Consider the following 17,260-nt stretch of genomic DNA (forward strand, 5'->3'; position numbering starts at 1 on the left):
TTTTAGTTGGGCTCAGTGCCACTCCAAATTAAACCAGCCTGCATTACTAAGGAAAAGGGGGATAATGGATATTGGGGGGCTGTCTCAGTCAGCGGGAGCTGCTATAACAAAGCAACACAGACTGGGTGACTTAAACAATAGATATTTCCTTCTCATAGTTCTGGTGCTGGCTAACTCAGTTCCCTGAAGAGGGCACTCCTCCAAATGGCCCTCTTCTTGCTGTGTCCTCACATGGCAGAGAGAGAGGTCTAGTTTCTTCTTACAAGGACATTAATCATATCAAGGGGCCCCACTATCATGACCTCATATAAACCTAATTATCTTCCAGCTCCAAATACCATCACATAGGGGGTTAGAGCTTCAACATATGAATATTCAGCCCATAACATTCCACCCTTGACAACCCCCCCAAAAAGTTTACATCCCTCTTGCATACAAAATACATTCATTTAATCCTAATGGCCCCCAAAGTCTTAACTCATTCTAGTATCAACTTTAAAGTCTACAGTTCAAAATCTCATTTAAACCAGATATGGGTGAGACACGAGGTATGATTCATCCTGAGGCAAAATTCCTCTCTAGCTGTGAACCTGTGAGACCAGGTAAGTTATGTGCTCCAGAATACAATGGTGAGACAGGTACAGGGTAGACTTTACTGTTCCAAAAGGGAGAAATTGGAAGGAAGAAGAGGGTATCAGATCCCAAGTAATTCCAAAACCTCATAAGGTAAATAATATTAGATCTTGAGGCCTGAGAATAATCCTCTTTGGTTCGATGCTCTGCTTTCCAGACCCAATGGGGTGATCCCACCTCTGTAGCTATGCCAGATGGGGGGCCCCACCCCCCAAGCTCCAGGTGGCTGCAGTCTGGCCCAGCGAATCGGAAGCAACAGATCACCCCAACCCTTGAAACAGAGGAGGCAGCCCCGATGATCTCTGAATCACCTTTGTAGTCATTCCTCCCTTGCCTTGAAGAACAGCACACGTTTGCAGCTGCCTAGCTCCACAGTCCAGTTCTGTGGGGTCTAAGAAGTCTGACAGCCTTCCTTCTGCGCTGGGGTGGCTGATTAGGTCTGTGGCTCACACTCACTATAAACAGGGTGAGAATTTTCCGAATTTTAAAGTTCTAGTTCATTTTTTGTCAACAATTCATTGTTTTGACTCATTTCTCTCTTTTGCGTTTAATGCTAAGTGGCCAGAAGGAACCAAACTGCTTCTTCATCACTTTGCTTAGAAATTTCCTCGGTTAACTATCCAGTTTCATAGCTTGCAAGTTTTTCCTTCCACAAAACACTAGAATATAGCTCAGCCAAGTTCTTTTGCCACTTTATAACAAGGAGCACCTTTTCTCCATTGTCCAATAACATGTTCCTCATTTCCATCTGAGATCTCACCAGAATAGCCTTTACCACCCATATATATACTAACATTCTACTGATGATTTACATATTCTCTAAAAAGAGGGAAGCTCTCCCTCCAGTTCTCCCCTTTTCTTTGTGAGTCCTCACCAAAATCATTGCCCTTAATGGCCATATTTCTAGCAGGCACCTCCAAACTCCTCCAGCCTCAACCCCTTGTCCAATTCAAAGCCACTTCAATATTTTCAGGTATTTGTTACGGTAGCACCTCACTCTCAGTACCAAAATCTGTATTAATTAGCCTCCAGAGAAAAAGAACCAATAGGACTGAGATACATATACAGAGAGAGAGGGAGAGGGAGAGACTTATTGTATGGAATTGGCTCATGCGGTTGTGTAGGCTGAGAAATCCCATGATCGGCAAAGGCAAGCTGGAGACCCAGGAGAGGCAATGGTATAGTTCCTGTCTGCGTTCAAAGGTCTGAGAACAAGGAGAGGGGATGGTGTAAGTTCCAGTTTGAGTCTGAGTCTTACCTAAGGCAAGATAAGACTGTTGTCCCAGCTCTAAGACAGTCAGGCAGAGAGGGAATTCTCCTTTATTCAGCTTTTCTTGTTCTATTATGTCTCCAATGGATCGGATGAGGCCCACCTACACTGGGGAGGACAAACTGCCTTACTCAAGTCCAGCAATTTAAATGTTAATCTCATCTAGAATCACCCTCATATACACACCAGAATAATATTTAACCAAATATCTGGGCACTCCATGGCCCAGTCAAGTTGACACATAAAATTAATCATCACAGTGGCATAGCAATTTCTGCCACAAAGATATTAGTGAAAACATTGTGATTTAATTCCTTTCCTTTCTGTTTCAGTTGTTTTCTTATTATATAGATATATATATAAAGAAAGCTTTTAGTTAAATAGATATTACACAGATGAAAAAAAAGAAATGTTTAATTCTAAGCAAAAATTTTCTCCTAAGTCAGGATATTTTTTTATCAACTCCAGTGTCTTTTTTTTTTTTAGATAGTCTATACAAACAGGATCATTCATTATATTTTGTGACCTACCTTTTTCTACTTAAAATATATAATTTGAACATTTCTTTGCTACAAAATATTCTTTTATGACTTTTTTAACATCTTTATATGACATTTTTAATGACTGCTGAATTGTCTATTGAATGGCATTTTTCAGTCAATCTCCCCTTGTTAGACGTTTAGTAGTTTCCAATTCTTCACTATTATAAGCAACTCTAACACACTCTTGGACAGTAGGACTCTCTCTTTTTTAAAAATGTATTTATTTTATTTATTTTTGGCTGCTTTGGGTTTTTGTTGTTGCGTGCGGCAAGTGGGGGCTACTCTTCGTTGTGGTGTGCAGGCTTCTCATTGTGGTGGCTTCTTCTGTTGCGGAGCATGGGCTCTAGGCGCGTGGGCTCAGTAGTTGTGGCTCGTGGGCTCTAGAGTGCAGGAGCAGTAGTTGTGGCGCACGGGCTTAGTTGCTCCGCGGCAGGTGGGATCTTCCCCGACCAGTGCTCGAACCCGTATCCCTTGCAGTGGGAGGTGGATTCTTAACCACTAGCGCCACCAGGGAAGCCCTCTCTTGTTATCTCTCAGTGTTTAGTTACAAAAGCAATACATGCCCTCTCCAAATAACTAAAACAATACAGAATTGTGTAAGATAAAAAGCAAAGCTCCTTATTTCTATTCATCAGCACTTCTTTTCCCCAGCGTTTCTATTCCCCATGGGGCAACCACCATTAATAGTTTACTGTGTGTCTTTCTGAATTTGTTTTCTGACTTCTTTCTTCCTTTTCCTTCCATTCTGTTAACTGTAGGTTTTTGCTTCCTGCTCTTCTTATCCTCAGCCTCAAGCAGCCTCTTCACTCTTATTTGCTGCTTAGTCTGGAAAACCAGACTAGCACATCTACTAGAATTATGTGTAGATTTAGTCAAAATAATTTATGAGTAAAAGCCTCACATCTCTCTGATTAAAGAGCATGAACTTCACTGGTTATCCTTTCTGTTTGGCATTTCGTAGTGAGCCTTTTAAAGCTACCTCCTGGTACTAACTGGGTCAAACCGTTGGTAAAGTAACCTTCAAATAAAGTGAGGTGTTACTATGTTTACTTTTCATAAGCTAAGAGTGAACTACATTTAAGAAACATTTTTATGTTAACTTTTCACGTGTTCATACAACTGACCATGAAAGGAAATTTTTGTAAAATAGGAGAAGAGCAATTAAAGATTTTTTTACTGTTTTCATTCATTCAGTAAATATTTGCTGAGTACCTGTCACATGTATAGATATTAGGAATGTAAAAATGAAAAACCAAAGCTCTTCATCTTCTTTTTTTAAAGCTTTCACAAGTACTATTTAGGAAATACCTAACAGTATATTTTGTCTTCTTTGCCTGGATCCTCCCTTCAAAACGTGCATTTGAGCATCTTGTCTCTGAGTCATGTGGCAGTAAACTCAGTTCTCTATTGATAACACATTGGCACTTGAGCCCCTGTATTCTATGTTCTTGCCCGAGCAGCTGCAGCAGCATTTAGCTCAGGAGCAAGAGGAAGTCCTCTGGCTGCCCAAATAGGTAGATATCCAGGACATTTGGATTCCCTTCAGGTCCTTTTGGTAAAACTAAGTCCAGAGACCTTGGCATTGCAATTCACACCATTATCTACAGCTCACCCTTTCCTTTTATCTTTCTTCTTCTTCAACTATGAAAATTGCTGAAATGCCAGGAGTTTGGTTACAGGTGAATAGGGAAGTATGGAATGTTTTTAATCCTGCTCTCAGTATTGCTGGTAATATTAGAAGATCAGCAGAGCCGTGAATCCAGTCACGCTCTTGGCTATAGCAGCCTACCCTGACTTAAGTGTTCCTCACATGAAAAAAGACCCAGGGCTTTAGTTGACAGTAAAAGCAACCTGAGCCAGTGATGTGACCTAGCTGCCAAAACTAGCCAATGTGATCTGAACCAGCATTAATCAAAGGCTGTGGCTGGGACAAGTAAGGTAACAGTCCCAGAGTACACTCTGCAGTGGTCAGACCACACCTGGAGGATGGTGTTTCCTCCTGGGCACAGCATTTTAAAAGTGATGTTGACAAGTTGGAGTACACCCAAGTTGGGCAACAGGATGATGAATGGCCTAGAAACTACATCCTTTGAGGAACAGTTAGAGGAACTGGGGTAGTTCACCCTGGAAACTAGAGGCATAAGGATGTGGGATAACCACTTCCAAATACTTGCAGGGCTATCATGTAGAAGAGTTGAACTCTTCCGTATAATCTCAGCAAGCACAACTTAGACCAATGGGTGTACATTACAAAGCGATTGATCTTGTCTTCATAAAAGGAAGAATTTTCTAGCCCTTATGAACATCCAGAAAACAGGAGCTTTGCAAGGTAGTGACTTTACCTTAATATGGGGTGTTAGAATGGTGACTGGCTGACCAAACACCAGAAGATTCACGAATAGGATGGGAGGTTTGGAGAGACAAACTGATCTAAGATCCTTACAGATTCAAAGGTTCTAATGACAGAACCTCAAGAAGGAAAGAAGTGTTAGTACCTTTTTGCCTCAGATCTCATACAAGTATTAACCATAGAAACTATGCTAAAATTGACTCTAAGGTCAAATATCAAAGTTATGAGGATGGAAGGAAAAAAAGTCATAGGAACTTTCTCTTTTCCCTCGTGGTTGTCAATTTTGTGTATAAAGATTTGTGTAGTAGTGTTTGTTATTTTCGAAGCAGATGGAATGATTTTTTTTTCTCTTTTAAGATTCTTTAAAGCCCTGGTTTGCTTTCTTTCTCATCAAACTTATGGTTCTCTTAATAGTTTTCAGGATATTACATTTTGAAAAGATTACTCTTAATCCAAAATTATAAAGCAGCATTTCAGGGAATGGCAGTCTGTCCACATGTCAAAGAAGCAGTCCTATGGAACAACTGGTGTTTAAAGCTCATTAATCATTAATAACGAGGTAGTGTCCAGTAAAACGTGTATGTTGCAATAGCTTGGCTCTTCCCCATAATCAGTTATGTAAGTAGACCAGAATGATCATTCCTATTTTACCAATGCAGAAACGGGGTCTTGGAGCAGCTTGCCTACCATGATTGTGGATGGAGCAGGTGCTAATAATCCAAATCCACTAGCACTTGTCTAGTGCTCTTTCCAATACTGTTTTCAATACTAAAAACTGTTACTGTTTTTTCCTAATAGCAGGTCTAGAGACTTACTTAAATGCAGAATATATTTTCTCTCTCTAACTACAGTGGTTCTCTGGAGTAGGAGGACAGATAGCTTCGGGCAAAGAATTGGCCTCCTAACTTTAATGCTGTCTCTAGTTCATCTTATGCCCTAAAGAAAAACTCTTGCAAACATCACTACTGATGTCTGAGAATGCTTGACCCTCTCCTTGAAAAGAGAGATGCTAACACTTACTTCAAATAAAAATCCTATGGATGGGGACAGAACAACGCTTGTCAGACAGGGTAGATTTGACTGGGTGGTGCAGCAAAATGCTTAGGAGCTCAGGTTCAGTGAGAGAGATGTGGGCTTAAGTCTTTGTTTTGCCACCTACTGGCTGTGACATTATCATCATCTCATGGAGCCTCAGGGCCCTTATCTGTAAAATGGGAAGAATAGGACCTACCTTTTTGGCTGTTGGGAGGATTAGGTAAGATAATGTGTGTAAAAGCATGAATACTGTGCTGTTTTTTAAAAACACGTTTATTGTGAGTTATTATTCCTTGTCTTTTACTCACTTTTCTATTGGGGCATTATTGTGTGTTTCTGATTTACTTCCACTTTGCAGTTTATGCTCAGCACAGTAGGTGCTAAATAAATCCTAGTCTGTAGCACCACGCTGGACCCCTAATCAGTAACAATTCAATAGACTAAGTGCCTCCTGGGTGCCCAGCCCAACGTCGATCTCCAAGAATACTAAGCTGCCTGAGACTAGACCTCTGCTGAGAGAAAGTGATCCTCAGGTTGTTGTAGAGGTGTTCCAGAAAGGTCTGGCAATGGATGAGTGCTGAGTGAGTCACAGGCAACCAGGCCAAGAAAGGTGGGAGGGGGCTTGGTGGAGAGGGGGCTGCTGAATGAAGGCACAGATCTCTGTCAACAGATTGCCTGAGTGAACTGTAAGCCTGCATCAGAGTTTTAATACTTGCTTGGCTAGTCACATAACCTCTCAGAACCTCAGTTTACCTGAAAAGAAATATACAATGATGACTACCTACTAGATTCAATGAAGTAATATTTGCAAATACTTTCTTGCCATATCATCTGGCACAAAGTAAGTGCTCAGTAAATGTTAGCCACCGTTACCACTATGTTCTAACAATTTGATAATACCTTATAATTATGAACGGTGTCATTCCAAGAATAATTCATTCCTTGGCTGTTGGACTGCGAAGGAGGATTCCAGGATTCACTGCTTCAGTCTTGAAGAGCTTTAAAGCAAGGAGGCTTCACAATCCCAGTCAAGGGCCTGCGCGACGTCTTTTACTCTGGGAGGCCGGTACAGGAGGACCCGTGCAGAGCCGGGCTCCCAGGGTCACATGGGCCGCGGCCCCGCCCCGGCCGAGCCCGTCCCCCGCGGCTGCGGCAGCTGTGGCTGCGTCTGCGCGGAGCCGAGCGCGCTCTGTGGCGCGGTCCGCAGTGGAGGCGGCGCAAACAGCCAGGGGGCGGCGGATGGCTCTGCGGGGCCTGGCAGGCTCGGGGCCCGGCTCCCGCGGGCCGCTGGGTCAGGCGGGGGCAGCGGACGAGGAACGCGAGGCGCCGGCCGTGGTGGCGGCGGGAGACGCGCCAGAGGACGTTGAAGAGGACGAGGGCCGCAGCCGGGGCCTGCTGCGCTGGGACGGCTTCTCAGCCTGGCTGCATTGCGTGTGTGTGGTGGGCTTCGACCTGGAGCTGGGCCAAGCCGTGGAGGTGAGGCCCGGCCGCACCTGGCCCCCGCGCCCCGTCCCGGTCCCCGCGCTGGGGCAGCCCCAGCAGAGCTTGTGGCCCGCGGGCCGACCGGCCTGGACCCTGCCCTCTGCGCATCCGGGCGTGGCCGGCAGCCCCTCCGCCGTCTGCCGGGCTGCGGTCCAGAGGCAGTTCCCGTGGGAGGATCGTGGGCTGTGGCTAAGGGTGAAAAGTTCTCTCTAGCCCCCTCCTAAATACTTGTTGATGGCCCTGTTTTCTTTTCTTTTCTTTTTTTTTTTTTTAACCCGGTGTCACAGGAATAACTAGAATGGTTAGCGGCACCCGGAGAAGACTGCAGGCAGGATGTTTGGGACTTTTTCAAGAAGCAAACAATGCCCCTGACATATGGTGAACTATAATAGCCAGACCTCACACAACCAACTTTTTTTAGACTCATGGATTGTTTTGGTCATTTGCAGCGACTCTCAGAACATTCCACTTAGCCTGAGCCGAAATGCTTGTCTCAGCAGGGGTTTTCTCCTTTTCCTCCTTTTGTTCCTCATCTCTGTTATTTCTTGATGTTGCTTATGAGACGGCCTGAAAGCTAATAGCAAGATGAACATAAGGAAAATCGTTCGCTTGTGAATTTGTCAAGTTTTCCATTTTTATAGCGCCTTGTTGAAAGGCCTTGTAATCTTGACATTATTTAGGGTTCCTTTTGTAGCATAAGAGATTGCTTGTCTTTATGTAGCCAAGAAAAACGTAGAGTCAGAAGGACCTATGTTTAGAAGATTTTTTTGTTTGTTTTGGTGGCAATGACAGATTTTAATGAATCATCTCATTCTGACTTTAGTGGCATGAGTGGGCTATGAAAATTGGCCAGGGAGGTGTTTCTTAATGTGGAGTGTGTATTCAGCCTGTCTTCTCTGTGTTTTATCATTACACAGCTCAATACACTTTAAGTTTCCACTAAGATTTAGGCATTATCTTGGTTGTTGAGCAGACGTATATGAAAGATATACTCTAACCTATACTTATAGAGTAAGACTACAATTTAGAGGAGAACCAAGAATTAATCACACCAGCAGATAGGGCTAAATGCAGTGCTTGGCACGTGACAGTGTTCAATAAAAAGTTGATAGAGTGAATACATGAACAGTACTTTGAGATGGAAACAACAGTTCCCAAAGACTGTGAAGAAGAGATTTATGTCATCTATCATGTACACTGACATATTAACCTGAAGCTATATGTATAGCAAAATACGATTTAATCAGAAAGCATAGGATTGAGTAGTTGTAGTCGATTACATTTTTGAATAGTTAAAGTATGGAGATCTTTTGGACTCTGACCCTTTGGGCATGCTTTATAACGTGTATGTTTTTTTCTGACCTAATAAACAATACTTAGCAAGTATTGAGGTGCTACAAAAATGTGAATCACTGAGACTATTTTGAATTTCATTTCCCATAGTATATGCTATTGCACAGAGTTTTCTTTAGGTCTTTGGTTCTTCACATTTTTAAAAGGTCCAGAATGCAGATAAGTTATGAACTTCATGAACTCTCTCCCTAAGGAAAATGGTAATACAAAATCATGTATATGCTTCCATTGACTATCTGGGGGTCATTTATGGAGTTTCTGTTGCATTGTCCTCAGGTTAAGAATCACTGATTTTAGAAAATGTAGGGTGAGGGTGGGGAAGATTCCCTAATAAAGGATCCCGAGAAAGATAAACACATTGAGAGGCAACACAATTTAATTTTGTTTTGTTTTCCTGAGGAATGTAGAATATTGCCACTTTTAAAATGGAGAAAAAGGAATACAAATTAATAATTAATATAACAAAATAGTTGAAAATATATTTCACTTTTGTAATATGGCCATATCCAGGCCAAAACTGGACAGGAGGGGTGGCTGTAATGGGGCAAGAAGGTAAGTATAGAATTGTTTTGGAGAAATGACATAATAGCCCCACCGTACTTCCTATAATGCACAGCCATAGGGATTCAGAAGGGAAGTTAATTAAATAGGTTAAAAACTAAGTTTGGACAGTATATCCTCCAACTCAGTTGTGTTATCAGAAATGCAGTCATTTAGTCTTAGGCTTGAGAGAGACTTAAGAAGTCAGTTCTGCCATGATAGAAAGTACCAGTTGCAAATTTTAAATGCATAAACAATGCCACTTATTTAAGCTTAAATCCCTACTAAAGAGATAATGTAGAATATTGACCAAGAACTCAGACCCTAGAGCTAGACTGCCTAGGCTTGAATCTGTGTGACTTGGGGTACGTTACTTAGCTCATCTGAGCCTCACACTCTTCTGTGACAGGATAACAGTGCCTATATCATGGCACTGTTGTGAGGGTTAGGTAAGTTAATGTTGATGAAGCATTTGGAACAGTGCCTTGGACTCAGTAAGACCTAGGTAAGTCAGTATTTGGGAAGCACTGAAATTCTCTTTTTCATTTTCAATGAAGAGAACCCCTAAGTTTTGCTTTGTGAAGATGAAGCCTTCGGACCTTAGTTTTCTCACTAGAAAAATGAAGTTGAAGTACTAGAATCAGTATTCTTCTTTTTTTTTTTTTTGCGGTACATGGGCCTCTCACTGCTGTGGCCTCTCCCGTTGCGGAGCACAAGCTGTGGACGCGCAAACTCAGTGGCCGTGGCTTATGGGCCCAGCCGCTCCGCAGCATGTGGGATCTTCCCAGGCTGAGGCACAAACCCGTGCCCCCTGCATTGGCAGGCAGACTCTCAACCACTGTGCCACCAGGGAAGCCCGAATTAGTATTCTTTGTAAAGTAGGGGAACTTTTTTTCTGGGTAGATGAAAATCAGATGTACCTCAGTGGCTAATCTGGTTGAAATGGGGCCCGTGTGTATATATTTGGTTGTGGATGACAGAAACTAAGCTATAGCTGAAGGAGAAAAGGCACATTTGCTGTAAGGCCACAGAGGTGTTTCAAGATGTCCAAGGTACAAATCTAGAGGGACTTCCAGAAAATGGCTAGAGCCCAGAACCAGGGAAGTCTCTTGTTTATGCTCTTGTTTTATGGATTTTGTTCATGCTTCATGCTCTCCTTTAAACTAACTTCTCTGCTTCTGTGATCTTTATGGCAAAGTTGCCCTTTTCGGCCACTTCAGCGAAGAGAGTGAATGTCGTTCTCATTCCAAACACCGGAGGACGGTACTCAGGCCTGGTTTGGAGCAGATTCTCACTCTGCTGTAATCAGCTGAAAACCTGAGTGGTTGGAGGAGTGGTCTGTGTTGCATAAAATGTCAGTTGGGAACCCTGTCCTAGAAGAAGGGGACAGTAAAGGGGATCTTTTGAGCTGGGAAGAGACTGCAAAAGGTGTTGACTACAGGAGGTGTGCTCAGCCTCTTTCTTTTTCCCTGAGATGGCTCTGGCATCACCACAGTGACACTAAGGGTCTTCTGGACCAAGGTTTGAAATCCTCTGAATTTTATATACTCTTTGTCACTTCCAGCTCTGTGAAATTACCTGATTTTATAATAAAGCCTTAATTAATTATCTGAATCCAGAATTGCCTCATTCCAGTTTTTTTTTCTCATTGAGTAATAATATGTTCATTGTTGAAAACTTGGCAAGAAAGGGAATTATAAACACTAGAAAACATCACTCATATTAAGAGATTAATACTTGGCATTTTTGTTAATACTTTTTTTCTTTATATAATTTTGTATCTGTCAAGGATAAGTTTGATTGTTAAGAACAGAAATCCTCTCAAATAAATTTAAGTGAAGAGAAATTGATTGTAAGGAATCTTTTGGAACTAGTTGCAGGAAGCAGGGTTGAACCTCTTGGGATTTGGAAAGCCCCAGGCTTTTGCCTTTGTCTCTGTGGAGCTGTGTGGTCTTTTGTCTTTGCTTCTCTTTGCATGTCTGTTCTATTCTCTGTGCTGAGGCTGATTTCCTCTGCAAGGGTCTCAATTTCTGCTCCCCCATTTCACTTGACTTCGGGTTTCCACAGTAGTGATATTAGCCAAACTTCTACTTTTGTATTCTGGAACCAGGCAGAAGCTTAATTCAAATACTAGAGTATCTGATTGGTTCAGCATGGGTCAGGTGCTCCCTTTTGTTCAGTCAGTTGCGGTAAGGAGACAGTGTTTCAGTAACTGTAGTGGCCACTTAGGCTCACCCCTGCAAAAGGAGGGGACACTTGAAAGCATGGTTTGGGCAGCAGTCCCCCAAATAGGTCTGCTGTAAGAGTCTGCCATTACTGATAAGCATTCTCACAATTTGCCATATTGTTAGAGTCCTCATAAATATTTTTTTATGGACCATAATTTATTTAACCATTTTCTCTAATTTGGATATTTAGTAGTTTCTTTTTTTCTTCATAGTGTGAAGAGTTGTTTGCCACCTGTACACACTTCCTTAGAGATGGTCTTCATTTTTTGAGGGCCTTTAAATCATGTGAATTTACGGAACTCACAGAACATCATGGGAGGTGACACATCTGTAATTTGAGATTACCTCTTGAACCTCTCCAGCCCCTACCCCAATTTTATAAGAATCGAGAAATCATTGGTGGCTTTCCCCCTGTTGAAGGCTATGACCTATCAACTTTTTGGACAGTATCAATCTAGTGAAAAGAGTACAAGCTTTGGGGTGTTGAACATATGCTAATTGTCCGAGTTTTGACCAGTTTCTTCAGTCTCTGTGTCTCATTTTCCTCAATTATAAAATGGCAAAATACTATCCTGAGCGTTGTTGGAGGTACTAAGTGAGATAAAGCATGTAAAAATTAATTTCTGTTATTTAATGCATACCCAATATGTTAGCTACCCTTTTAAAAAATATTTTTTAAATTTTGTTTTATTTTTTTATTTTTGGCTGCATTGGATCTTCGTTGCTGCACGCGGGCTTTCTCTAGTTGCGGCGAGCGGGGGCTACTCTTTGTTGCGGTGCGCAGGCTTCTCATTGCAGTGGCTTCTCTTGTTGCGGAGCACTGGCTCTAGGAGTTCGGGCTTCAGTAGTTGTGACACGCGGGCTCAGTAGTTGTGGCACGTGGGCTCTCGAGCACAGGCTCAGTAGTTGTGGCACACAGGCTTAATTGCTCCGTGGCATGTGAAAGCTTACTGGACCAGGGATCGAACCCGTGTCCCCTGAATTGACAGGTGGGTTCTTTCTTTCTTTCTTTTTTTTTTTTTTGCTGTACGCAGGCCTCTTACTGTTGTGGCCTATCCCGTTGCGGAGCACAGGCTCCGGACACGCAGGCTCAGCGACCATGGCTTACGGGTCCAGCCGCTCCACGGCATGTGGTATCTTCCCACACCGGGGCATGAACCCGTGTCCCCTGCATCGGCAGGCAGACTCTCAACCACTGCGCCACCAGGGAAGCCCAACAGGTGGATTCTTAACCACTGCGTCACCAGGGAAGTCTCTAGCCCCTTTTTTATAATTAGTGGCCTTGCACATTCAGTAATCAGTGTGGGCCTATCTTGGCTATTCCCTCACTCCTATTATTTTGCCTTAAATTTATTTATAAAAACACACAGCTTTGGATGTGAATCATCCAAGCTAAGCTTGTGTCAGTCACAGGTACTTAAAGCACTTTCTGGGAATCAAGTTTATTAGGTTTCACTTTGCTGATAATCTATGACATAGCCTATTTGTATGTACATATATGTGTACATACATATATGTATATGTACATAGTTTGTATTTCACCTCTTTGGTGAAAAGGATTTCAGGCCAGTTAAATTATCTATAAAAAGCAGGACAATTTATAATCATTTCATTACTGATCCCCCCCTACTTTTTTTCTAACAAATGAAGATAAATCTCTGCTTTGGGGTGAAGGCAAACTTATGCCGTTTTTAAAAGAGCAGGTAGCAGAATTGACTCCCCTTTTTTTCCCACTTCTGTTTTTTGTTGAGCCACTGCCTATTTCCCTTATCCCCTAACAGGGTGGAATCTGGAGTAGTCAGCACAGTTTTCTTTATCTTAGCAAAGTTTCTGTTTATTTTTCTGAGAAGGATAAAGGCAGTTGTGTGAAAGGTTTTCGTGTTTCTTCCTCTCTTCTGGGTGACCCATAGCCTCAGTATTTGATCCTCAGCATGTTCACTGTTTTAATTGAAATGGGTGTGTATAATTGCATGCTGCTATACTGTCTCATTGAGCCATCTATTCAGATATTTACTGGACAACTACCATATCCAGACAATGGTATGTTCTGGAGGTAAAGCCTTGATTATCCCTTCCTCATTGAGTTTGCAGTCTAGCATGGAAGGTAGACCATTCAACAGTGAATGATAGGATAGGATTTGCAGGGTACTAATAATGGCCTTTAAATTTCCTTGTGAAATAGTAGCACTTCATGGTAGCTTGATGTAGTTCTATGATTTGAGGTTTAAAACCTTAGTGACCTCTTGAGCTTCTTAGGCTCCCAGATTCTACAAAAGCTTCCTTGGTGTTACTAATCTCTGATTCAGTTATGAAATTATATAATCTGGGGATAATCTGGGACGTTCTAGTTAATTAGTTAGTTAGTTCTGTCTAGTTAGTTCTTTCACAAGTACTTTATGTTTTTGTACTTACTGTGATGAATGATGTGAAACATGGAAAACTGTACCTAAACTTTACTTTTTTTTGAGAAATGCTTTACCATCCATTCCATTTTCAAACTGATCAAGTTTTCTAGTAGAGTAATTTAACTTCAATCTTGAGAAAGTGGGAATCTTAGACTTGAGGATACTGTGATTTCAGGCCATTTTTTCTACTTTTTAAAGTAAGTAACATTCTCATTGAAGTGTAACACACATGTAGAAAAGTGCACAAATCCTAAATCTGTATTTTGGTGAATTTTCAAAAAATGAGTATACCATGTCACGACCCTAGAGATCAAGAAGCAATATTATTACTGCCCCCAAATTTCCCTTACATTCTCTTTCAGTCATGACCCATTCTCCTTTCCCCTCCAGCTCCTGGCAACCACTTATCTACTTTGTCTCTATGGATTCTCCTTTTCTGTATATTTCATATGAATGGAATCATACAACACGTGGCCTTTTTGTGTCTGGCTTCTTTCACTTAGTATGTTTTTAAGATTCATCCATGTTGTAGTATGTATTGGTACTTCATTCCTTTATATGGTTGAGTTTTATATCATTATATGGATATATCACTTTTTTTTATAAGTTTATTTATTTATTTATTTTTGGCTGTGTTGGGTCTTTGTTGCTTTGCGCCGGCTTTCTCTAGTTGCGGTGAGTGGGGGCTACTCTTTGTTGCAGTGCGCGGGCTTCTCATTGCGGTGGCTTCTCTTGTGGAGCACAGGCTCTAGGTGGGTGGGCTTCAGTAGTTGTGGCACGTGGGCTCACTAGTTGTGGTGCACGGGCTTAGTTGCTCTGCAGCATGTGGGATCTTCCCAGACCAGGGTTCGAACCCGTGTCCCCTACTTCAGCAGGCGCATTCTTAACCACTGCGCCACCAGGGAAGTCCAGATATATCACATTTTGTTTATCCATTCATCATTTGATGGAAATTTGGATTGTTTCCACGTTTTGGCTATGATGAATAATGCTGTTATGAACGTTCGTGTACAGGTTTTTGTGTGGATGTATGCTTTTCACTTCTCTTGGATGTATACCTAAGAGTGAAATTGCTGGGTCATATGGTAACTCCATGTTTAATTTTTTTGGCTGCTTTGGGTCGTTGTTGCTGTGCACAGGCTTTCTCTAGTTGCGGCGAGCCGGGGATACCCTTCGTTGCGGTGCATGGGCTTCTTATTGCGGTGGCTTCTCTTATTGTGGAGCACGGGCTCTAGGCTCGCAGGCTTCAGTAGTTGCAGCATGGGGGCTCAGTAGTTGTGGTGCATGGGCTCTAGAAAGCAGGGTCAGTAGTTGTGGCACACGGGCTTAGTTGTTCCGTAGTATGTGGGACCTTCCTGGACCAGGGATCGAACCCGTGTCCCCTGCATTGGCAGGCGGATTCTTAACCACTTTGCCACCAGGGAAGACTTCCATGTTTAATTTTATGATAAGCTACTAAATGGTTTTCCAATGTGACTTCATTTTCACATTTTCATCAGTAATGTATGAGGCTCCTAATTTCTCCATATCCTTGCTACCACTTTGTCCTTTTGATTACAGCCATCCTAGAAGTATGAGGTGGTATCTTACTGTAATTTTATTTGTTTTTCCCTAATAACTAATGACATTGAGCGTCTTTTCATGTGCTTATTGACCTCTTGTATATCTTTTTTGGAGAAATTTCAAATCAGATCCTTTGCCCATTTAAACATTGGGTTATTTGACTTTTTATTGTTGAATTATAAGAGTTCTTTATAGATCCTGTACTCTAGACCCTTATCAGATATATGATTTGCAGATACTTTCTCCCATTCTGCAGTTCGTCTTCACTTTCTTGGTAGTGTTCTTAGAAGTGCAAAAGCTTTAAATTTTGATGAAGTCCAATTTATTTATGGTTGCTTGTGTTTTTGGTATCATAGCTTAGAAACTATTGTCTAATTCAGAGTCATAAAGATTTATTCCTATATTTTCTTTTAAGAGTTTTATAGTTTTAGCTTTTACACTTAGGTCTTTGATCCACTTTGGGTTACTTTTTGAATATGATGTGAAGTAGAGGTGTTACTTTTTTAAAAACCTTATTTTGAGATAATTTTAGAGTTATGAAAGTAATTCATTCAGCTTCCTTTAATGTTAACATTTTATATAAACATAGTACAATTATCAAATCTAAGAATATAACATTGGCATGATACTGTGTACTGAGCAACAGAGTTTATTCAATTTCACTAGTTTTTCTATTAATGTCCTTTTTTTTCAGGATCCAATCCAGGTTCCTGCATTGCATACAGGTGTCATAACTCCCTCTCCAAAATCTGTGGAAGTTCCTCAGTCTTTTCTTATATTTCATGACTTTGACACTTTGGAAGAATATTGGTCAGATATTTTGTAGTATGTCTCTCAATTTGGGTTTTTCTGGTGTGTTCCTATGATTAGTCTGGGGTTATGCATTATTGGGAAGAATACCCCAGACATGATGTGCCCTTCTTGGTACATCATATCAAAGAGTACATGGTGTTAAAATGTCTTATTATTAGTGATTTTAACCTTGATCACTTGGTTAAAATGATGTCTGCCAGATTTATCCACCGTGAATTTACTGTTTTTCTCTTCATAATTAGTAAATATTTATTTTGTGGGAGATACTTTGAGACTGTGCAGTATCTTGTTTCTCAAATTTGCTTGCTAATTTCAGCATCCAAAAGTGGATCTTTCCTGTAGTAACTATTATTACTCTGGTGTTCTAATAGTGATTTGCTATTTTCCTTATTCCTTCTGCATTTATTAGTTGGAATTCTTTTTTTTTAACACAGTATTTCAGTTTCATTTTTATTATTTTTATTTTTAAATATTTATTTATTTTTGGCTGCATTGGGTCTTCATTGCTGTGTGCAGGCTTTCTCTAGTTGCGGTGAGCAGGGGCTACTCTTCGTTGCGCGGGCTTCTCATTGCGGTGGCTTCTCTTGCTGCGGAGCATGGGCTCTCCAAGTGCGTGGGCTTCAGTAGTTGTGGCACACAGGCCCAGTAGTTGTGGCTCACGGGATTAGTTGCTCCACAGCATATTGGATCTTCCTTGACCAGGGCTCGAACCCACGTCCCCTGCATTGGCAGGCAGATTCTTAACCACCGCACCAACAGGGAAGTCCCCAAGGTTATGATGATGTTTGTTTGTAAGTTAATGTTTCTGTAGGAGGTCAAGGCAAGGTTTCTTGGGAAATGTAGTCTCTGTCAGGCCTGGGACACCAGGCAGGGTCATGCAGTAGAGACAGATACCCAGTCACATGGCATCAGGTAGACACCCATTCACACACAACTTGGGTGCATGGCAGGCATGAATTTTTCCCATGTCCAAATGATACTGGCAGTAAGTTAGCTGGTATTTCTAATTTTCCTCCTCCTGGGACCATGATTATTTTCATACTGAG

At 41.7% G+C, this 17,260-nt stretch overlaps 1 protein-coding gene across 1 annotated transcript in view; it reads left to right on the forward strand.

The window, feature by feature from the left end:
• The first annotated feature begins 7,069 nt into the window (after positions 1-7,069).
• Positions 7,070-17,260, forward strand: part of DENND6A (DENN domain containing 6A) — a 51,593-nt gene continuing 41,402 nt past the window's right edge. Inside the window, exon 1 of the mRNA XM_065885381.1 lies at positions 7,070-7,306. Coding sequence (XP_065741453.1) covers positions 7,070-7,306 — 237 coding nt within the window. The remainder of the gene's footprint in view (positions 7,307-17,260) is intronic.

Source organism: Phocoena phocoena, chromosome 10 (assembly GCF_963924675.1).
Source record: "Phocoena phocoena chromosome 10, mPhoPho1.1, whole genome shotgun sequence".
In the NCBI taxonomy this organism is placed as follows: Eukaryota; Metazoa; Chordata; class Mammalia; order Artiodactyla; family Phocoenidae; genus Phocoena; species Phocoena phocoena.